We start from the raw sequence: 23,686 nt of genomic DNA on the forward strand, positions 1-23,686 counted from the left end.
GCAGGACTCAATAAAGCATGTCTGGCCACTTCTGCCAAAATGTGAGGTGGTTGTATCCAAGGAAGCTATCTCGTTTCTAAGGGACAACATGACTACATTTATGTGAAATTATCTTCACACAGGGACATTTTTTTTGATAACATCCAATTGAAGAAATGTCTAAATATGGCAAATGAATTAAATTAAATGTGAATTCCCAGATGGGAGCATCCCTTTGATGTCCAGATAGTGAAGCAGTAGAGATCCCATATAGCACCTGACCCTATTCAGATAACTGCAGCATATATTTAGAAATTCTTGCCATATAGTACACAGATGCTTATGCTGTAACATGCCCCCTCTGGATGAAAAGTGCCATATATTATTGGCTCTATACTACAAATATGGTGGGGGTGGCCCCCAGTTATGTATCTATGGGAGTTGGTTTCTCCCTAGTATAACCGTTTGTTCCCTGCTGATATCTCATGTGTACCAGAAGTGGCGTCATTATCCATCTTCCCGGGGTTATATAGGTCAGTCAAAAGAGGCCTAGCACAACATTTTGGGATGGCTGTCCGTAGGGTTATTCCCCTGGCACTGAAAATCTCAGGATCCCTCTTCGAGGAGGATGTGAGCAGAAGATCTGGGGTACATAATGAGGAGGTAGGAAATGATTGCCACTAATGGTGACGGACCGGATGCGGCCTAGTCCTTCCACACCAAATGGTCGTCTTTTAGAGACTCAGCAAAGTCCTGCTTTTGGGTTTCGCCAGCACAACAGTCACTTCTTCATTTTCTCTCTAGATGGGTTTTCTCTTCCCCCGTTCCGTTCCCCTCATGTGTTTCCTTTATGTGTCTTTAAGCTGATGGTGTGAAGTATTTGGCCGACTCATATTTTCTTAGAACAGATAGTAATTTTGCTACCATCCACTACCTGGGCCACTTGGCGTATAGGGTATTGTTTGTTCTCCTATGTTGGAAACAATGTTACGTCCGATACAATGTCTCTGCATATATATCCTCCAATATGATTGCATTGTATGTGTATACATCTTATACTTTATTCAATAAAATCTTTTGTTGAACCTAAAAGTGTCATATATTGTCCAGGTAAATAGTGCCGTACATATAATGGGTAGGGAAAGTCTTCAGACCCCATTTACACCAACTGCAGCCAAATGGTAAGATCAATAAAGCTTTTTTTTGCTCATTTATGTCCGCCCTGCCCCCCTCTCGACAGAAAAAAAAAGCAGAAATGTTAGATATTTTTGCGAATTTATTAAACAAGAAAAACCTAAAATCATAAGTATGCAGCCCCTGTGGTCAGTGTTGAGTAGAAGCAGCTTTGTAGCTGGTGCAGCCAGGAGTCTTCTTGGGAAGATGCAACAAGTTTCTCACACCTGGATTTGGGGATCCTCTGCCTCCTCCTTGCAGATCCTCTCCAGTTCCCTCAGGTTGGATGGTGAATGTTGGTGGAAGCCATTTTCCAGTCTCTCCAGAGATGCTCCATTGGGTTTAGGTCTGGGCTCTGGCTGGGCCGGTCAGGAATGGTCACAGAGATGTTCTGAAGTCTCTGCTGTGTTATTATAGCTGTGTTCTTAGGGTCATTGTCTTGTTGCAAGGTTTGGCCCAGTCTGAGGTCCTGAGCATCTGGAAGAGGTTCTCATCCAGGAAATCTCTGTACTTGGCCGCATTCATCTTTCCTTCCGTAACACCCAGTGGTCCTGTCCCTACCCCATAGGGTGAAGACACACATGGCGTTTTTGGGACGTTTTTACTAAGTGCGTTTTCAGATCGTTAAAAACGTATGCGTTAAAAAACGCATCCGTTTCTTAAAAACGCATGCGATTTTTGAAAACGCATGCGTTTTTGTCCGTTTTCCGAAATTGCGCAATGAAAAACGGACAAAAACGCATGATCTGAAAACGCACTTAGTAAAAACGGCCCAAAAACGCCATGTGTGTCTTCACCCATAGCCTGATGCTGCCCCCACCATGTGTCACTGCTGGGATTGTATTTGGGAGGTGATGAGCGGCGCCTGGTTTTCTCCACCGCTTGGAATTAACACCAAAAAGTTCTCCCTCTAATCAGATCAGAGAATGTTATTTCTCATAGTCCGGGATCCTTCATGTGTTTTGTGCACTGTATGCGGGGTTCATATGTCTTGCACTGAGCAGAGGCTTCCAGACTGCTGGAGGGTGCAGTGACAGGTGACTGCTATCTCCTAAATTACAAGCAATAGAGTTCCTATATCCCTGTTAAGGGTACCGGAAAATTCACCAGAAAGGCAATATATATTAGCAGCACAAGTGAAAAAATACTAAAACTCAACTTATTAAAATCCAAGATCCACAAAAGACCACAAAACAAAGCATTAGTGAAAACTCACTCATAAATTCCTGCTAAATCCTTTGGTGCAGGACAATTGAAAGACCAAATCACCCCACAAATCCATCACAGTAGGTTTTATACAATGCAAATGTCATACGGTCTCAGTATATACCACTGCTAGACCTTAGTTGTTTGTTAACCAGCGAACTGGCGAGGGGTCATGGTCCAAATAAGACACTAAAACACAGTATGGAACGTTCTTACCATTGCTGTCTTGATGCCCGGTGCATTGATCCAGGGTGGCGTGACTCGCAAGTTTAAGAGTCCCACCACGTGTCACTGGATGTGGGAGTACCCGCAGGTAAAAGGAGTCCCTAATAATCCCTATTGCATCCTGGCCCACATTAAGTATAGCTCCCGCCCTCACAAGGGCAGTCCTAAGTCTGACCCTGGTAAATTCCTATCCTCGCCCTACGCGTTTCATACTTGAGTAGGTAATCATCAGGGGCTTGAACAGAGGTCTAGGAGACGAGCATGAGTCCCAAGCAACCTTGACTGCGCGGGACTGGGTCAATAATCATCCCATTAAGGGAACAGATGGGGAGTCTGAGGTTTTACCCCCCTACAGTAGAATGGGAGCCGTGTCTACCGCTAGTTGTGTCGATCGCGGAGCACCCGCTAAACGCCGTATCGGCGCTTTAAACTAATGACTCCTCCCCCCTTTTGCTTACGTCGTCCTACCTGGAAGGCTGCCTCTTGTTAGCTCTCGGTCTCTGACCGGGATAGTGCGCATGCGCAGGTGACGCGTTACTTTAAGGCGGAGTGTCTCGTTTCCATAGCGACGTTGATGTCGCGTGACTCAGTTGTCACATGATCAGCTGCTGAAGTATATGCGTTCTTTAGACTGTCGGAGACTCTCAACAGGGTATAGTGCATGAATGATGGTGACGTTTTGTAAGACCAGTCACTAAGATATCATCCCACTATATTGTTAGCATGGAGATAGCTGTAAGTGGGCGGAATGCGGCCATGACAGGATGGGCTGGGAGGGCTGGAAAAAGGCGGGTTTTGCTAGAGTTGGGGGGTTGAACTTTATGTGAGGTGATAGGTGGGCTAGTTTGGGGGGTGGAGCCTTTAGAGGGTTTATAAGGGGTGCCAGGAAGGGCATGCCATCTTTTGGCTGGAGAAAATTGTGCACGGATCTATGATACAGCGTCAGTGTTCTCAGTAAATAAAAGACAGAGATGCTGAGATGGAACTACAGCAACCAAAAAAGATTCAAAAGGCAGGCCGATGATTTGAGAGGGAGATTTAGAGAGAGGGGGTACCCGGATTAAATCTTGAGGTCGGCTTATCAATTTGCAAAGGATAAGGAGAGGAGTACACTACTGGTCCCAAAAGATGTTGAGTTCAAGCAAAACATTCGCTTTATAACCACATTTGACAATGGCGCAAATCAGGCTGGGGAGATCCTACAAAGACATTGGGGGGTACTGCTCCTAGACCCAGACCTCAAAGAGGTCCTCCACACGCAACCCCAGATTACATTTAAAAAGGGGAGATCCCTAAAAGACCGTCTTGTACATAGCCATTACAACAGGGGACATGGCTGGAGAGACAAATCAAGGGGTGTTATAAATGTAGGGGCTGTGTGTCGTGTGAATACATGACAACAGGTAAAGAGTTCACCAGCAATAATACCGGCCATCAATATAACATCAATTATTACATTAATTGCAGGACTACAGGGGTTATATACAAGATCACTTGTGCTTGTGGGATGGAGTACATAGGAAAAACATACAGAGAATTAAAGGGGTTATGCCATGACCTAAGTTTCTTTTTAAATTCACCCCAAAAGCACTACATATTCAGAAAAATATAAACAATGGTTAACTGGAGTAAAAAATGAGTTTTTATTTGTTATCTTGGTGCTTGTTCGGCCTCTATTGTGTGTCTCACAGAAACAAATGTGGGAGGGGCCAAGAAGGCATGTGCACAGCACTAAGAGGCAGTTTTACCCATAATCCTTTGCAGGTTCTTCTCTCTCAGTGGCCATATCCCACCTTGACAACACTGCTTGCAGTCTTCTTCCCCCTGCTGTGTTAAAATAGTCCCTGTACTTACTGATCCCCACTACATCAGGATTACAGTAAATATCATGGAAATGCTGCATGTTCTCTGCCAAAGCCCTGACACTCTTTCCCCTTTCCCTTCTCATCCTTGTCACCATAAGGCGGAGAATTACCACAAGTGTGAGAAGAAAACTGTTCTAGTTGCTCATGGCAACCAATCAGAGATCAAGTTTTATTTTACAAACTAAGTGAGGAAACTGAAAGCTGAGATCTGATTGGTTGCCATTAGTAACAAGAACAGTTTTGCTCTCAGGCACTTCTGATAAATCCAATAACATTTACCTAAAATATATATTTATATGGGCACCATTAATAAAAAGTTTTTTACAGTGAAACTGTCTATGTTGCCCAGTCACAGTTCAGCTATAATTTTTTCTAAGCAGTTAAAAAACTTAAATCTTGCCAAGATTTGCTATTACAACAATAAAAACATGATTACCATAGCAGCTGATATCTCATAATCTTCTATTTAAATTAAGAAAGGCAGGCAGCAATCCTGAGGGCAAACTCACACGTTGCGTTTTGGTTGTGTTTTCATTGCGTTTAAAATGCATTACAACAGCTGAGGAGACGTGATTTGACTTATTACATTACAATTTACATTTGTTAACAATATATTAACACATATGTTAACACATTGTTAACACATGCATTAACATCGCGTTTACAATGTGTTTTGTAAATGCAAATGTTAACGGTAATGGGCAAATTCCTCTCCTCAGCTGTTGTAATGTATTTTTAAACGCAATGAAAATGCAACGTGTGAACGTGCCCTTGGGAGTGCATGCTGCCGTCATTTATCTACAAGAGGCCAGTGGGTGCTGCACTCGCCTAATTAGTAGCTTGGTCAGAACTGCCTTGGACTTTCTTTTATTCTAAGAAGCGATTTTTTATTTACTTTTAATAGGTTTTTTAACAGTTTATTTTTACTACGGCATTAATATACTAAATAATATATGTGTGTGTTCCCTTTTGTTGTTAACAGTGCAGCCACGCCATAAAAGGGCCGTGTGGCATGGACCCTTCTTAAATACCTGTGCAAGCAGCTTAGAAAGAAAGTGCAAAGTCAGAAAGAAAACTGGTGCACGTCTTTTAGTAAATGTGTAAAAGTCAATTTGTTTTTGGCAGATATTGAGTGTACAATTACTGAAAGCCTCAAGAACCTATGGTAGTTTTCACAGCCCAATCTTGTCAATGGCACTGAAAGCATAGGTGTACAGTGCCTCATATTCACCATATAAATGGACTGGCAGCAGACCTAGAAACAGCTCCCTGGCCTGTTCATTTACCTGCTGTGGACTGGATGGGACCTTCTGAATCTCAAAGCTGCTATTTAAGGTCATTTAACAGGAGTCTGTACTAAATAACTTTGCTCATGATCTTCTATTGCTGCTACAGCAGTGAAGAAACCTCACCAAGTCAACATAAATACACACATATTTGATAGCCCCTAGGCGCATAGCCGTTGGGCTATTGACTGCTCAAAGGTGGCTAACAGTCTGGATACAATAAAAGATGTGTGGCCCCTTTAATTGGAGGTTGCTCTACCCTCTCTCATCTTTATTGATCAGAGGGATGTGCTGGGGGCGTGGCTAGTAATGTGGGCGGTACAGGAGGTGGGCACATGCTCAAATACTCTGAGTAGCAGAGACTCAGCCTCTTTTTCATCGGTTTTCCCTCCCTTTTTATATCGTTTTCGTGTATTTTTTGTCACAGTGGGCGGTTTTTTAGGGGTAACACTGCCCTACATGCCCTTACATATGGCAGGCATACAGGGTGTTATCTGGTGTTATGTAAAGTGGAATGGTTAAAAGTGTCTATATATTCAAACAAAGAAATGGTTAAATTATCAATGGTTTCAATAAAGCTGTGGCCGACCCCGAGTCAACCCACTATTGAGAATGGATAAGCAATGGTTTCTGTGTGGTTATTTATATTTGGGGAATGCGGTATTAAAGGGGCCAGTCCGGCTCCGGGTTAGTACGTGTTTATTATTTGAGCAGTCATATATATATGCACACATATATGGCACACACAAGGACACTTACATTACATGCCTCCTATCTGCACCACACAGCACAGAGACACAGTGTAAACAACCTTTCTGGACACTGAGAAGTTCTCTGTGCAGAGGCAGTTATGGCTGCTCTGCTTTCAGCTATCATGTGGCCTGCAGCAGCATTGCAGGAGTGTCAGCTCTGCTTTCCCTGCACAGCAGCAGGAATACTAGTGACTGGGGCATCTCTGGATGTGAAGGTAATGGGCATTAGTTATCCCTGCACATCACACATAGCTGCACATGTGCATTTACCTTACACATGTTGCAGTGAGGATTGGTGGGCGGGGCTTATGATCGGAGCAGAGGAAGTCATTACATGGAGATGCAGAGAGTCAGAGGATTCCCCCATCTCACACAAGGGGTGAAATACTGATAATGAGCATGAAGCTCATGGCCGGCGCCAGCACCCGGCTTACCCGGGCAGGTGCCGGGGCCCCAGAGGTCCCACGGCACATACCGGCAACATAAAAAACTCAATTACATCGGCATACTTATCGCCGATGTAATTGAGAGAAGCGCCGCACTCACAGTGCTGGCGCAGCTGACAGGGGGCAGCACCACAAGTGGACCAGCACATAACATAGTAACATCGACGCGGCCGATGTATTTCTGCCGGGGAGCGTCTAATACTGTGCAGGACGCTGCCGACGTGATGACGTCACGCGGCCAGCGTCCCTGCTGCTGCACAGTAGACGCTGCTGTCTCTTAGAAGATGTGTGCAACGCTTCAGGTAAGTTGGCGTTTTTTTTTCTGGCCGCTAATAATGTATATTTAATTAATTAATGGAGCCTGTCTGTGGGGGTATATAAATGAATGGAGCCTGTCTGGGGTGTATATTAATTAATGGAGCCTGTCTGTGCGGGTATATAAATGAATGGAGCCTGTCTGGGGTGTATATTAATTAATGGAGCCTGTCTGGGGGGTATATAAATGAATGGAGCCTGTCTGGGGTGTATATTAATTAATGGAGCCTGTCTTGGGGGGTATATTAATTAATGGAGCCTGTCTGGGGGGGTATATTAATTAATGGAGCCTGTCTGGGGGGGTATATTAATTAATGGAGCCTGTCTGGGGGGGTATATTAATTAATGGAGCCTGTCAGGGGGGTATATTAATTAATGGAGCCTGTCTGGGGGGGTATATTAATTAATGGAGCCTGTCAGGGGGGTATATTAATTAATGGAGCCTGTCAGGGGGGTATTTTTTTTAATGGAGCCTGTCTGGGGGGTATTTTTTTTAATGGAGTCTGTCTGGGGGGTATTTTATTTAATGGAGCCTGTCTGGGGGGTGTATATTAATGGAGCCTGGGGGGTATAATAATTACTGTATTCTGGCTGGGGGGTGTATATTACTTAACGGAGCGTGGGGGGCTGTATATTAATATTGGTATCTTAAGGTTTTGCGTTTTTAATACCACCACATGAATTCACTGCTAAGGGGCCCAGTGAGGCGCTGTCGCCCAGGGGCCCACTGAAACCTGGAGCCGGCCCTGATGAAGCTACTGTATCTGGTATGTCACACGCTTCCTGCTAAGTTACTGCAGAGACAAGTGATGAGGCCGGCTGGCGGAGGGATCTACTGTAGAAGCTACGTGCCTGCTAGGACTCCTCTGCGCATGATCGGCCTGAAGAGGAAACCCAGAGGTCGGACAAAGCAACCAGTAGAGGGAGTTGTACACAAGGTCAAAGATTTATTGTACAATAAGGAAGCATAATTTTAATAGATTCTAATGGCAATAATAACTATCTGAACATCATTAATTTAAAATAAATATATTCAACATGGTGGCTTAACCCCTTTAAGGAGAAGAGTAGGCGAGCATGTCAGGGATGTTGTGAATGACATAGATACACCAGTGGCCAAACATGTGAACCTAATGCACAATGGTAACCCCAAGCTGTTGAAGTTTATGGGGATTGATGTTGTGCCCCCTCCTCCCAGAGGAGGAAACTGGGACCAGAAGATCCTCCAGAGAGAGAGCAGGTGGATTTTTAGATTAAAAACAACTTCCCCGAATGGACTAAATGAACAGCTCAACTTTAGCTGTTTCATTTAGACACCTATCTTGTTAACATCTATAGATCATATATCTATCCAAAAATCTGTATATAGAAACTAATATGACTACAACTAACTTTTATGTGGTGTATCCTGATAAACAAGTTTGTCTTTTCTGTCTTTTATTTACTGAGAACACTGACGCTGTATCATAGATCCGTGCTTTAACATTGACAATATAGTGGGATGATATCTTAGTGACTGGTCTTACAAAACGTCACCATCATTCATGCACTATACCCTGTTGAGAGTCTCCGACAGTCTAAAGAACGCATATACTTCAGCAGCAGATCATGTGACCACTGAGTCACGCGACATCAACGTCGCTATGGAAACGAGACACTCCCCCGGAAGTAACGCGTCATCTGCGCATGCGCACTATCCCGGTCAGAGACCGAGAGCTAACAAGAGGCAGCCTTCCAGGTAGGACGACGTAAGCAAAAGGGGGTAGGAATTATTAGTTTAAAGCGTCGATACGGCGTTTAGCGGGTGCTCCGCGATCGACACAACTAGCGGTAGACACGGCTCCCATTCTACTGTAGGGGGGTAAAACCTCAGACTCCCCATCTGTTCCCTTAATGGGATGATTATTGACCCAGTCCCGCGCAGTCAAGGTTGCTTGGGACTTATGCTCGTCTCCTAGACCTATGTTCAAGCCCCTGATGATAACCTACTCAAGTATGAAACGCGTAGGGCGAGGATAGGAATTTACCAGGGTCAGAATTGGGACTACCCTTGTTAGGGCTGGAGCTATACTTAATGTGGGCCAGGGTGCAATAGGGATTATTAGGGTCTCCTTTTACCTGCGGGTACTCCCACATCCAGTGACACGTGGTGGGACAGTTAAACTTGCGAGTCACGCCACCCTGGATCAATGCACCGGGCATCAAGACAGCAATGGTAAGAACGTTCCATACTGTGTTTTAGTGTCTTATTTGGACCATGACTCCTATCTCCTTCCTGCATCTCTGGAGCTCAGCCACAGGGATCTCGGGGACTTGTTTATCTCTCTCACCAAGGCTCTTCTCCCGCGATTGCTTAGTTTGGCTGGATGGCCAGGTCGAAGAAGAGTTGTGCTCATCCCAAACTTCTTCCAAATAGGGGTTATGGAGGCCAGTGTGCTCTTAGGAACCTTGAGTGCTGCATAAATTCTTTTGTCACTATAGCCAGATATGCGTCTTGCCACAATTCTGTCTCAAAGTTTTTTGGGCAGTTCTTTAGACTTTATGATTCTCAAGTGCACTGTGAGGTCTTATAAACACAGGTGTGTGCCTTTCCTAATTAAGTCCAATCAGTTTAATTAAACACAGCTGGACTGTGTCTGTGCCAGCTGCCCTAGGACCCTGTGTCTGTGCCAGCAGCCTTAGCACCCTGTGTCCGTGCCAGTAGCCCTAGGACCCTGTGTCCATGCCAGTAGCCCTAGGACCCTGTGTCCGTGCCAGTAGCCCTAGGACCCTGTGTCCGTGCCAGTAGCCCTAGGACCCTGTGTCTATGCCAGCCAACCTGGGAAATTGTGTCTATGCCAGCAGCCCTGAGACCCTGTGTCAATGGCAGCAGCCCTGGGACCCTGTTTCTATGCCCGCAGCCCTAGGACCCTGTGTCTATGGCCGCAGCCCTAGGACCCTGTGTCTATGGCCGCAGCCCTAGGACCCTTGAGTGCTGCATAAATTCTTTTGTCGCTATAGCCAGATATGCGTCTTGCCACAATTCTGTCTCAAAGATTTTTGGGCAGTTCTTTAGACTTTATGATTCTCAAGTGCACTGTGAGGTCTTATAAACACAGGTGTGTGCCTTTCCTAATTAAGTCCAATCCGTTTAATTAAACACAGCTGGACTGTGTCTGTGCCAGCAGCCCTGAGACCCTGTGTCTTTGCCAGTAGCCCTGAGACCCTGTGTCTATGCCAGTAGCCCTAGGACCCCGTGTCTGTTCCAGTAGCCCGAGGACCCCGTGTCTGTGCCAGTAGCCCGAGGACCCCGTGTCTGTGCCAGTAGCCCGAGGACCCCGTGTCTGTGCCAGTAGCCCGAGGACCCCGTGTCTGTGCCAGTAGCCCGAGGACCCCGTGTCTGTGCCAGTAGCCCGAGGACCCCGTGTCTGTGCCAGTAGCCCGAGGACCCCGTGTCTGTGCCAGTAGCCCTAGGACCCCGTGTCTGTGCCAGTAGCCCTAGGACCCCGTGTCTGTGCAAGTAGCCCTAGGACCCCGTGTCTGTGCCAGTAGCCCTAGGACCCCGTGTCTATGCCAGCAGCCCTAGGACCCCGTGTCTATGCCAGCAGCCCTAGGACCCTGTGTCTGTGCCAATAGCCCTGGGACCCTGTGTCTGTGCCAGCAGCCTTAGGACCCTGTGTCTATGGCAGCAGCCCTAGGACCCTGTGTCTATGGCCGCAGCCCTAGGACCCTGTGTCTATGGCCGCAGCCCTAGGACCCTGTGCCTATGGCCGCAGCCCTAGGACCCTGTGTCTATGGCCGCAGCCCTAGGACCCTGTGTCTATGGCCGCAGCCCTAGGACCCTGTGTCTATGGCCGCAGCCCTAGGACCCTGTGTCTATGGCCGCAGCCCTAGGACCCTGTGTCTATGGCCGCAGCCCTAGGACCCTGTGTCTATGGCCGCAGCCCTAGGACCCTGTGTCTATGGCCGCAGCCCTAGGACCCTGTGTCTGTGCCAGCCAACCTGGGAAATTGTGTCTATGCCAGCAGCCCTAGGACCCCGTGTCTGTGCCAGTAGCCCGAGGACCCCGTGTCTGTGCCAGTAGCCCTAGGACCCCATGTCTGTGCCAGTAGCCCTAGGACCCTGTGTCTATGCCAGTAGCCCTAGCACCTTGTGTCTATGCCAGTAGCCTATGTCCGTGCCAGTAGCCCTAGCACCGTGTCTATGCCAGTAGCCCTAGCACCCTGTGTCCGTTCCAGTAGCCCTAGCACCCTGTGTCCGCGCCAGTAGCCCTAGCACCCTGTGTCTATGCCAGCCAACCTGGGACCCTGTGTCTGTGCCAGTAGCCCTAGGACCCTGTGTCTATGCCAATAGCCCTAGGACCCTGTGTCTATGCCAATATCCTTGGGACCCTGTGTCTATGCCAGCAGCCCTGGGACTCTGTGTCTATGCCATTATCCTTGGGACCCTGTGTCTATGGCAGCAGCCCTAGGACCCTGTGTCTGTGCCAGCAGCCCTAGGACCCTGTGTCTGTGCCAGCAGCCCTAGGACCCTGTGTCTATGCCACTAGCCCTGGTACCCTGTGTCTATGGCAGCAGCCCTAGGACCCTGTTTCTATGGCCGCAGCCCTAGGACCCTGTTTCTATGGCAGCAGCCCTAGGACCCTGTTTCTATGGCCGCAGCCCTAGGACCCTGTTTCTATGGCCGCAGCCCTAGGACCCTGTTTCTATGGCCGCAGCCCTAGGACCCTGTGTCTATGCCCGCAGCCCTAGGACCCTGTGTCTATGCCAGCAGCCTTAGGACCCTGTGTCTATGCCAGCAGCCCTGGGACCCTGTATCTATGCCAATATCCTTGGGACCCTGTGTCTATGGCAGCAGCCCTAGGACCCTGTGTCTATGCCCGCAGCCCTAGGACCCTGTGTCTATGCCAATAGCCTTGGGACCCTGTGTCTATGCCAATATCCTTGGGACCCTGTGTCTGTGCCAGCAGCCCTAGGACCCTGTGTCTATGCCAATATCCTTGGGACCCTGTGTCTATGCCCGCAGCCTTAGGACCCTGTGTCTGTGCCAGCAGCCCTAGGACCCTGTGTCTATGCCAGCAGCTCTGGGACCCTGTGTCTGTGCCAGCAGCTCTGGGACCCTGTGTCTGTGCCAGCAGCTCTGGGACCCTGTGTCTGTGCCAGCAGCCCTGGGACCCTGTGTCTGTGCCAGCAGCTCTGGGACCCTGTGTCTATGCCAGCAGCCTTAGGACCCTGTGTCTATGCCAGCAGCCCTGGGACCCTGTATCTATGCCAATATCCTTGGGACCCTGTGTCTATGGCAGCAGCCCTGGGACCCTGTGTCTATGCCCGCAGCCCTAGGACCCTGTGTCTATGCCAATAGCCCTGGGACCCTGTGTCTATGCCAGCAGCCTTAGGACCCTGTGTCTATGCCAATATCCTTGGGACCCTGTGTCTATGCCCGCAGCCTTAGGACCCTGTGTCTGTGCCAGCAGCCCTAGGACCCTGTGTCTGTGCCAGGAGGCCTAGGACCCTGTGTCTTTGCCAGCAGCCCTGGGCCCCTGTGTCTATGCCAGCAGCCCTAGGACCCAGTGTCCTTGCCAGCAGCCCTGGTACCCTGTGTCCGTGCCAGCAGCCCTGGGACCCTGAGTCCGTGCCAGCAGCCCTGGGACCCTGAGTCTGTGCCAGCAGCCCTGGGACCCTGAGTCTGTGCCAGCAGCCCTGGGACCCTTTGTCTATGCCAGCAGCCCTGTTACACTGTTTCTGTGCCAGCAGCCCTGGGACCCTGAGTCTGTGCCAGCAGCCCTGGGACCCTGAGTCTGTGCCAGCAGCCCTACGACCCTGTGTCTATGCCAGCAGCTCTGGGACCCTGTGTCTATGCCAATAGCCCTGGGACCCTGTGTCTATGCCAGCAGCCTTAGGACCCTGTGTCTATGCCAATATCCTTGGGACCCTGTGTCTGTGCCAGCAGCCCTAGGACCCTGTGTCTATGCCAATATCCTTGGGACCCTGTGTCTATACCCGCAGCCTTAGGACCCTGTGTCTGTGCCAGCAGCCCTAGGACCCAGTGTCTGTGCCAGCAGCCCTAGGACCCAGTGTCTGTGCCAGCAGCCCTAGGACCCAGTGTCCTTGCCAGCAGCCCTGGTACCCTGTGTCTGTGCCAGCAGCCCTGGGACCCTGAGTCTGTGCCAGCAGCCCTTGGACCCTGAGTCTGTGCCAGCAGCCCTGGGACCCTGAGTCTGTGCCAGCAGCCCTGGGACCCTGAGTCTGTGCCAGCAGCCCTGGGACCCTGAGTCTGTGCCAGCAGCCCTGGGACCCTTTGTCTATGCCAGCAGCCCTGTTACATTGTTTCTGTGCCAGCTGCCCTGGGACCCTGAGTCTGTGCCAGCAGCCCTGGGACCCTGAGTCTGTGCCAGCAGCCCTACGACCCTGTGTCTATGCCAGCAGCTCTGGGACACTGTGTCTATGCCAGCAGCTCTGGGACCCTGTGTCTGTGCCAGCAGCTCTGGGACCCTGTGTCTGTGCCAGCAGCCCTGGGACCCTGTGTCTGTGCCAGCAGCTCTGGGACCCTGTGTCTATGCCAGCAGCCTTAGGACCCTGTGTCTATGCCAGCAGCCCTGGGACCCTGTATCTATGCCAATATCCTTGGGACCCTGTGTCTATGGCAGCAGCCCTAGGACCCTGTGTCTATGCCCGCAGCCCTAGGACCCTGTGTCTATGCCAATAGCCCTGGGACCCTGTGTCTGTGCCAGCAGCCTTAGGACCCTGTGTCTATGCCAATATCCTTGGGACCCTGTGTCTATGCCCGCAGCCTTAGGACCCTGTGTCTGTGCCAGCAGCCTTAGGACCCTGTGTCTATGCCAATATCCTTGGGACCCTGTGTCTGTGCCAGCAGCCCTAGGACCCTGTGTCTATGCCAATATCCTTGGGACCCTGTGTCTATGCCCGCAGCCTTAGGACCCTGTGTCTGTGCCAGCAGCCCTAGGACCCTGTGTCTGTGCCAGGAGGCCTAGGACCCTGTGTCTTTGCCAGCAGCCCTGGGCCCCTGTGTTTATGCCAGCAGCCCTAGGACCCAGTGTCCTTGCCAGCAGCCCTGGTACCCTGTGTCCGTGCCAGCAGCCCTGGGACCCTGAGTCTGTGCCAGCAGCCCTGGGACCCTGAGTCTGTGCCAGCAGCCCTGGGACCCTTTGTCTATGCCAGCAGCCCTGTTACACTGTTTCTGTGCCAGCTGCCCTGGGACCCTGAGTCTGTGCCAGCAGCCCTGGGACCCTGAGTCTGTGCCAGCAGCCCTGGGACCCTGAGTCTGTGCCAGCAGCCCTGGGACCCTGAGTCTGTGCCAGCAGCCTTACGACCCTGTGTCTATGCCAGCAGCTCTAGGACCCTGTGTCTATGCCAATAGCCCTGGGACCCTGTGTCTATGCCAGCAGCCTTAGGACCCTGTGTCTATGCCAATATCCTTGGGACCCTGTGTCTGTGCCAGCAGCCCTAGGACCCTGTGTCTATGCCAATATCCTTGGGACCCTGTGTCTATGCCCGCAGCCTTAGGACCCTGTGTCTGTGCCAGGAGGCCTAGGACCCTGTGTCTTTGCCAGCAGCCCTGGGCCCCTGTGTCTATGCCAGCAGCCCTAGGACCCAGTGTCCTTGCCAGCAGCCCTGGTACCCTGTGTCCGTGCCAGCAGCCCTGGGACCCTGAGTCTGTGCCAGCAGCCCTGGGACCCTGAGTCTGTGCCAGCAGCCCTGGGACCCTGAGTCTGTGCCAGCAGCCCTGTTACACTGCTTCTGTGCCAGCTGCCCTGGGACCCTGAGTCTGTGCCAGCTGCCCTGGGACCCTGAGTCTGTGCCAGCAGCCCTGGGACCCTGAGTCTGTGCCAGCAGCCCTTTGACCCTGTGTCTATGCCAGCAGCTCTGGGACCCTGTGTCTGTGCCAGCAGCCCTGGGACCCTGTGTCTGTGCCAGCAGCTCTGGGACCCTGTGTCTATGCCAGCAGCCTTAGGACCCTGTGTCTATGCCAGCAGCCCTGGGACCCTGTATCTATGCCAATATCCTTGGGACCCTGTGTCTATGCCCGCAGCCCTAGGACCCTGTGTCTGTGCCAGCAGCCCTAGGACCCTGTGTCTATGCCAATATCCTTGGGACCCTGTGTCTATGCCCGCAGCCTTAGGACCCTGTGTCTGTGCCAGCAGCCCTAGGACCCTGTGTCTGTGCCAGGAGGCCTAGGACCCTGTGTCTATGCCAGCAGCCCTAGGACCCAGTGTCCTTGCCAGCAGCCCTGGTACCCTGTGTCCGTGCCAGCAGCCCTGGGACCCTGAGTCTGTGCCAGCAGCCCTGGGACCCTGAGTCTGTGCCAGCAGCTCTACGACCCTGTGTCTATGCCAGCAGCTCTGGGACTCTGTGTCTATGCCAGCAGCTCTGGGACCCTGTGTCTGTGCCAGCAGCTCTGGGACCCTGTGTCTGTGCCAGCAATTTTGGAACATGTTTTCTGTTATCTGCTCCTGATTTTGATTTGTTCATCGCTTACTTATCTTTTGTTTTTCTAGTAAACCTTACAATCTGCTCATATTTTAGTTTCTTATGCCCTCACAAAAAATATTTAAAATTTAGGCAAATGAACCTGAGGGGCTTTGCGCTCCATAGTTATTAATTGAGCCCAGAGCCCTTTAGACTCATTTACCTAATTTTAAAGCCATGGAAGCTAAAAGAAAAGCGGATCCTGTCTGAGGGGGCACATACCAGTATGTCAGTGTGCTTGGTTTACAATCCTTCATCCTGGTGGTAGATTTCTTTTAAATTTCAGTGTCGCAGCAAAGGATCTGAATACTTTTGTGATATTTCAGTTTTTCTTGTTTAATAAATTTGCAAAATATCTACATTTTTGTTTTTTTCTGTGAAGATGTACATTAATGAGCAAAAAAAATAACTTTTTTGATCTTACCAATTCATGCGGTCCGAATACTTTCTATACCCAATATAGTCCAGATAAATAGTGCCGTACATAACCCAGATAAAAAGTGCTGTACAGAGCCAAGATATATAATTCCGCACATAGCGGAGATAAAGAGTGCTATACATATTCTCCATATAATTTCAAAATAATGCCATACAGTGCAGTATCTGTATCTTGCAATGCCCAACCCTTGCCATCTAACACCAGATAACTAGTGGCACGCCTTACCTAGATAAATAGTGCATAACAAAGACCCACAAAAATGATAAGTGGTATGGAGGAGATTAAAACAACTAGATTTATTTAGTCATGATTAATGATTAATTTATATAAAAATATGAATGGTCTATACAGAAAATATGGTTAAATCAAAACACTAGGGGGCACTGTCTCCATCTCGAGAAAACAAGGTTTAATCACCAGAGGCGACAGGGCTTCATTTCTGTAAGAACTGTCAATCTTTGGAATAGCCTGCCTCAGGCGCTGGTCACAGCAGGGACAGCAGAGAGCTTCAAGAAGGGTCTAGATGCCTTTTTACACCTAAATAACATTGATGGTTATGTTATATAGAATTGTTTCCCCTAAATCCCTTCCTCATCCAATCCCTTCCCTTCCTTGGTTGAACTTAATGGACAAGTGTCTTTTTTCAACTGTATAAACTTAAAGGGTAAACATAACCTAAAGGGTAAACCTAAAGGGTTACCACACATTGACCATAAAGTTGTATACAATGTTTGGGTGTCACTTTACCTGCGCCATCTGTCCTGCGGTTGGGAACGTGCTGAAGCTGGAAGTCTCAATCATCTGATGTTTGGTGCCGGACTTGGTTCTGCAAAAATACGAGAGATTAAAAATAACTATCACTATATTATTTATACTCCAACAGGAGACAGGTGATCCATATGTGTCTGCAAGGAGTCTCTGAGCTGCTACAAAACATCTTTTGTGAATAATTTACTATTTATATTGTCTGTTTAAAGTGCAATTTTTGCAATAATTGTTTCTCCTGAGGGAATAGTGATGGTCCTGGAGAGTTTACAAGCCACGTGAAATCCAAGCCCCAAGATGCGGAAAGTGGGAAGACTAAAACTTCTGAAAGCGGCCAAAGTTTTATCACATTTTTGTAAAATTTAGCAACATTTGTAAATAAGATTTTGTATCTTTATCATTTTTCCTATTTTATCAATGAAAACTTTTTGTTGGGTTGCACTTGGCACTCAAATGCGATGTACTGTGTGTGCTCGTGAGTTTTTCGGCGCAGGGGGTGTGCTGGGGGGCCTCCCCTCGGCTTGTACACGGGTCAATTTTAAAAAAACCTTAAAGGGGTTATCCGGGATTAAAAAATTTCTTATGGCCGGGCTGGGGAGGGCTAGTTAAACATAATAAACATGTAGTTACCTCGTCCGGCGCCGCTGATGTCCCGCGCCGCGGTCCCTTCGATCCGTGCCCCTGTTTGTTTACAGGGGCACGGAAGCGGCGCACACAGGAAGCTTACGCTCTGCGATGTGGACGGCTCCTCCCATCCGTCCCTATCTCTCAGCGTTGTAAGCGCTGGGAGATGGTGCGCATGGGAGCTTCCGGCCGGCCGGAAGCTCCTTGTGCGCACTTGTAATGAAACCGGCGCACAGAGAAGACCGCCGCGGCACGGGACATCGGCAGCACCGGACGAGGTATGTACATGTTTATTATGTTTAAATAGCCCTCCCCAGCCCGGCCATAAGAAATTTTTTAAACCCGGATAACCCCTTTAATGCTTGCAATAGCAGATAGTCAGCAGCAGGGGCAGTAGAGGTCTTCATTCTTGTCATACTAGACTGATTTGAAAAGTGGACAACCATGATACACCCAGGCAGGATGGAAGGAATGACCTACCTTCCCTCCCAGCCAATTGAATGGTGACCTATAATGGTCTGCGTTGGCCATCTACTGGGGTGCATCCTCCAACCAGAGCCTCTTACCTCAGTATGAGTCGTAGCCTCTCAGATTTCTGTTCCAGTTTTGCAGACAGGATTACGGCTCCAAGACGTGGATCCTGAGCACAGAAGTTATAGTGCTCCTAGTGGTGGAAGAGAAAAACAACAGTTTGAGTCAGATCCAATTTGGGTACGACGTTGGCTACTACAAATTCTCAGACTATGCCAGACCCCTTGAGTACCCAACTATGTTTCAAATCCTTGATGAAACATTAATCTCTGGAATTCGAAAATGCACCATGGACCCTCAACAGTGGCATAACTAAGAATGAGTGGGCCCCATAGACAGGTTTTGGCTGTCGTCCCCTCCCCTAAAGTTTTACAACCTATCAGTATGGCAGCTCCCTGCTGAGTATCAGTGTATGGGCCATGTCTCCTTATGGCTACGGTCACACATGGCACTAGCATTGCATTCATAATGGATGGAGAGGATAGTGCCCGTCCCTTGATCCAACGCTGCCCTGCCCATGGCCGAATATGGGCCCCTGTTTTTGGCAGTTGCTATGACTATGGTTACGCCCCTGACCCTCAATGTTTTGAAGACCAGCAGCACTTTTTTTCCATTGGATGGAGTTGAGTAGACATAATACTAAGACTATACAGGTCTGTCAAAGAACCCCTTCCGGTAGACCACCAGCAGCCCATTCAGTCCATCCACAATCTCAGAAGACCCCTGGACCTTCATTCAAATTCCCATGTGGCTCATCCTTATAATCATACCTTTCCCAAGAAGTGCTTCCTATAGAAACGCGCTGTAGGGTCGGACTGTAGGATGCGTAATCTGTCATATGGGGCTGGAAGATCAGATTCAGGGGAGGGCAGAGAATGGTTAGTTCCCTCTATCCAGTACCCACCTTGGGGTGGCACAACTAAGAGGGGCAACGGATGGCCTCTTCTCAACACCTATGGGAAAATTCACAAAAAGTTGAGTTGATGACCTTGAGTTGAGAAACAGGAACTCAAGAGATTCTGTAGACGCCTTCATCTTGTAGAACTTACTTCATGAATTGCAGGATGTGTCTTCTCATCCCTTCTCTATGGAGATAAAAACAAGTCCATCACAAGTTACCTGCACCTAAAGCCAAGCTCATTGGAGAAAAGTAAGTGAATCCTTTATCCAACTTTCCTACTGAGTGGTTATTGGTCAAGTTTCTTGGACCATTGATTCATTATAGGTCCTACTATGACATTTTGAGATTTGATGGACCATATCAAGATCCATCACCTATGTATGAATGATAAAGGTTCAACTTCTAAAGGAGCATGGGGACAAAGTTGGGGATGGTGGTGGTGGGACAATGGTCATGTGTCTCAGGTGACGAGTAATAGGATGAGCCAAGAGGCCGACTTGAGGCTAGAAGTAGGCACAACTTCATGTACAGGTGGCCAAAAATCAAAGATAATGGGGTATAATAGTCAAATTCCACAATTTGCTGATCAGTGATGGTCTTTGAAGGACCCAAATAACTTCCACTGAAAATCATGAGACCATTGTACTTGTTTTATGACCTTATTCTATTGATCAATCCCAGGGGTCAGGTCCCTTTTCATATTGAATATTCGACCTCCTCCAACCTCTTCTCAAGACCCCAGACCCGTTAAGTCTAATCTCCTCCTCTTTCCTTCAGCACCACCCATCCCTCAGAGAGGACCTCTGCATTGCCCCTTTAGGACCTCTATTTTAACTAAAAAAATTTCCAGAGGTCAGTAAATAAAAAATGAACATCATCTTCTAAGGTCCTATGATGGACAGGTGGATGGATGACTGACCTTCAGAGAGGAGGGTAGGACGCAGCGCTGATCCTCCAGGCGGCTGCACTGAGGAGGATTATACAGAATACGGCATAAGTATCAGACACCAAAAAGTTGCAAACAAGAAGACAGAAGAACATGCATCCAAAGCCAATGTATTATAAAACATTTATATTCCAGGATTGTGTCTTCTCCCAAGTGCACTGGGGGTGTGTCCTCACACTGCTGTGCTCTGTTCTCTCTAGAGCCAGTGTTATGTATTGTCCCTGGAGAGTTGTGTAATCAGAGTATTCTGTATTGTTAGTACCAGGATTGTAGCTTCTCCAAATGCTCCGAGGTGTCTCCTTCTACAGCTGTGCTCTATGTATTTGAGCTGCTCCATAGCCCCTTCCTCGCTGCTCTGAGTTACTGCTGCAGAGGGGAAGAGCTTTGCTGTGAATATTTATTATGGAATATAAATCCATATTTCACAGTCCTGCTGCTACTAACACGCAAAAATCTCTGTAGGCAATACCTAACACTGGCTGCAGAGAGCTCAGAGCACAGCAGTGTGAGGACACACCTTCACATTGGTGAATTTGCAATCTTTGAATATAGATCTCCAAACTTTCTGGGGTTTGGGTAAGAATATTATTTCTGATTTGATATTAGGGATCTAGGTCACCTCCTCCTGTCAGTCACCACATTCATTATTCACATCCCAGTGATGTCCAATAATTGTCTATTTGTTGCAATTAGTTAATGACATTTCTCTGAATTCCCTGTGGGGAGAATCTCGGTGTCACACGGCGCTGGAAGCAATTAAGGTGCGACACATTAACGCGGAGGGTAATTGCTCTGTATAGAAAAATGATTTAGGTTTTTTGTACAAATTTTGCCTAAATTGACCTCCATTATATAATAGACATGGAGATCATCAGCAGGCAGCTGCTGACTGATGTTATTTCACTAGTGATATATAAAAGCTATCAATACTTAATGTATGGCCACCTTGAAGGGGTTGTGACATAACAGCCACCTATGGATAAGTGTCTATTCACTGGGACCCCCAATAATTGGGAAAAATGGGGAGCAAAAATCCAGTAAACAGACCACAAATGCTTAACCGCTGCTCTATCCACTTCTATTGACATTCAAGGCCAGTGGTTCTATAAGTATATATATATGTATTTATGCCAGCAGTTGCTCCATTCATTAGTATGAACAGGACCCCCATTCTCTTATTCAGTGGGGGTCCCAGCAGTCAGATTCCCCCAAATCATCCCTATCCTGTAATAAAGGATAAGAATTAAACAGACACTATAACAAAAACTATTGACGTCCATGGTGTATCACTGGTATATAATTGTATATCATATCATTGTATCCCTGGTATATAATTGTATATCATATCATTGTATCCCTGGTATATAATTGTATATCATATCATTGTATCACTGGTATATATAATTGTATATCATATCATTGTATCACTGGTATATAATTGTACATGATATCATTTTATCACTGGTATATAATTGGATATCATATCATTGTATCACTGGTATATAATTGTACATCATATCATTTTATCACTGGTTTATAATTGTATATCAAATCTTTTATCACTGATATACATCATAAGGGCTTATTCACACGACCGTTTCAAGTCACAGCATGCAGAATGGTGGAATATTTGAGATGGTGCTTGCTCGGTTGGCCGACTTGCCAGCTGGGAGTCTAGCTTGGCATACAGTTTCCAGGGCTCAAAAATGTGTGATTCTATCCCAGGTGCCTGATTTTTGGATATTACGGGTTAATATATAAAAAAAATAAAGCTGTGACCTCATTTTTCTCCCGACAAGAAGTGTCATATTTTAGAAGTTATTTATATGGCTAAAGTTTACTCATATTTGTGTTACTCGCAATTTATTAAAGTGCCCTTACAGGTGGTTACATAAGGTGTTCTGTTGCCCTCCAGTTGTAAAACTGTTCTATTTGCCCATAGAAACCAATCAGAGTGCAGCTTTAATTTTGGAAACAGTTGTGGGAAAATGAAAGGGAGAATGAAAGTTCAAAGAAACTTTTGCTAAATCCCATCATGTCTTGCTGCACCGTGACCAAGCCTGCAAAATATAGGACATGACCTTTCTATGGAGAGGGGAGGGGGGAGGAGAGCTCAATCCCCCTCCCTCCTCCACCGGACTTTGTGCTTTGCAAAGGGTCCAGCCCAGGGAGCACATGGCCGTCTGAAGGTGTGAACAGAGCCTGTGACTCCACAGCAACTCATCTGATGCAAAGAGACGTAGTATAACATAAGATCATTATACAATGTAACAATTCTGAAAAAGCAGCAAAAAAGTGATAAATAACATTGTAACAATTCAAAGGCAATTCTCTGGGATTTTGTGCTGAAACCTTCTTAAAAGAAAGCAGCATAAAATTATCAGGATCACCTTGTTACACTGCAAAGAGATGAATTACAGGTGGTTCCCTACTTAAGAACACCCGACTTACAGACGACCCCTAGTTACAAACGGACCTCTGGATTTTGGTAATTTACTGTACTTCAGCCCCAGGCTACAATAAACTGCTGCAACGGTTATGAAAGGAGTCAGCAATTAAGATTTATTGTTAATCCTGGTTCTTATGACAACCCGACATTTTTAAAATCCAATTGTCACAGAGACCCAAAAAATTTTGTCTGGAGAAACAATTATAAAGCATAAAGTTACGACTTACATACAAATTCAACTTGAGAACCTATCTTGTACGTAACCCAGGGTCTGCCTGTATATGAAGAGACAAGGGCAGAGGGGCGCTGCGGACCAGGACCAAGGGTCACTCCAGGCGTCTCGGTAGAGTTGATTCAATTTTATTGACCTCAAAGAAGTAAATTATTTCGGGTCTTAGGTATCACAGTGAAATCTAGAAATAACTTGAATATGAGGCAAGAACTTGAATCCGTCTATATCCTTTTTGTTGGCCAGAGGAAGATAACAACGTGATGTCGGAGACTCAAAACGTGTTGTGTCGATAAAACTCAATCAACTCCACTGAGACTCTGTGTCCCGATCTGCCGCTCCCGACCCTGCTCAACCCTTGTATATTCCTCCATTATCTCATCTCAGGCCTCTGTATCCTGTACAGTGAGGGTTAAAGGGGACTGATGATCAGACCGGAAATCAGGGACACAATTGTTCCACATAAAGAGCGTTGGACGATCCTTACCTGCATTTTCTCTATCATTTCGAACAAGTCGGAGGGCTGCGAAAGGTAAAGAAGGCAGAAATAAAAAAAACATTTTCCATCTCTTAAACGGTATATCCAACCTCTACTGTCCCTTGCTCTAAAGCATCTAAAAGCTAAAAAGAACCTGGCATCGAGAAGGTCATTTTTACATGATGACAGGTTGATTTAAAAAATGCCTTTGTTGTGATTCCGCTGCTTTTTAATCATTTCTTAAACTTTACCTGGCTCCCTTCCAGCATTAGAATTGTGAGTCCCGGGAGGGGCAGTTCAATTGAGAAATGCTTGTGGCAACGAGCTGACGTTAACGGGAGGAGGGAGGAGGGAAAGGCTAAGGAGGAGGAGGGCGATGAGTGAGAAGAAGAATTAAGAAGATTTGTACCTTTTTAACCCCCATCCATCTTCCAGAGGCTTATACACTGTTGGCAAGGAGCCAGGAAATGTTAAAGAAATGAGTAAGAATTATTCTAATGCACGAGAAAGACATTTTTTAAATCAACCTGCCAGAAGCAATTGGAACCTGTCATCATGTAAAAATGGCCTTCCTGATGACAGGTTCCCTTTAACCAGATTTTCAAATGCTGG

General features: G+C 47.6%; 1 protein-coding gene and 1 long non-coding RNA gene across 6 annotated transcripts in view; both read right to left on the reverse strand.

Moving 5' to 3' along the window:
* Positions 1-23,686, reverse strand: part of LOC140106014 (uncharacterized) — a 340,407-nt gene that overhangs the window by 263,036 nt on the left and 53,685 nt on the right. The gene's annotated exons all lie outside the window — the stretch shown is intronic.
* LOC140105779 (rap1 GTPase-activating protein 1-like) overlaps positions 1-23,686 on the reverse strand; it is an 82,979-nt gene that overhangs the window by 41,134 nt on the left and 18,159 nt on the right. For all 5 annotated transcript variants that reach the window (XM_072129865.1, XM_072129867.1, XM_072129866.1 and 2 more), the window contains exons 5-10: positions 23,084-23,119; positions 19,892-19,939; positions 19,121-19,156; positions 18,842-19,024; positions 18,107-18,204; positions 16,899-16,977 (exon numbers count right to left, since the gene is read on the reverse strand). In XM_072129865.1, coding sequence (XP_071985966.1) covers positions 16,899-16,977; positions 18,107-18,204; positions 18,842-19,024; positions 19,121-19,156; positions 19,892-19,939; positions 23,084-23,119 — 480 coding nt within the window. The remainder of the gene's footprint in view (positions 1-16,898; positions 16,978-18,106; positions 18,205-18,841; positions 19,025-19,120; positions 19,157-19,891; positions 19,940-23,083; positions 23,120-23,686) is intronic.

The sequence above is a fragment of the Engystomops pustulosus genome, chromosome 11 (assembly GCF_040894005.1).
Source record: "Engystomops pustulosus chromosome 11, aEngPut4.maternal, whole genome shotgun sequence".
Classification (NCBI taxonomy): Eukaryota; Metazoa; Chordata; class Amphibia; order Anura; family Leptodactylidae; genus Engystomops; species Engystomops pustulosus.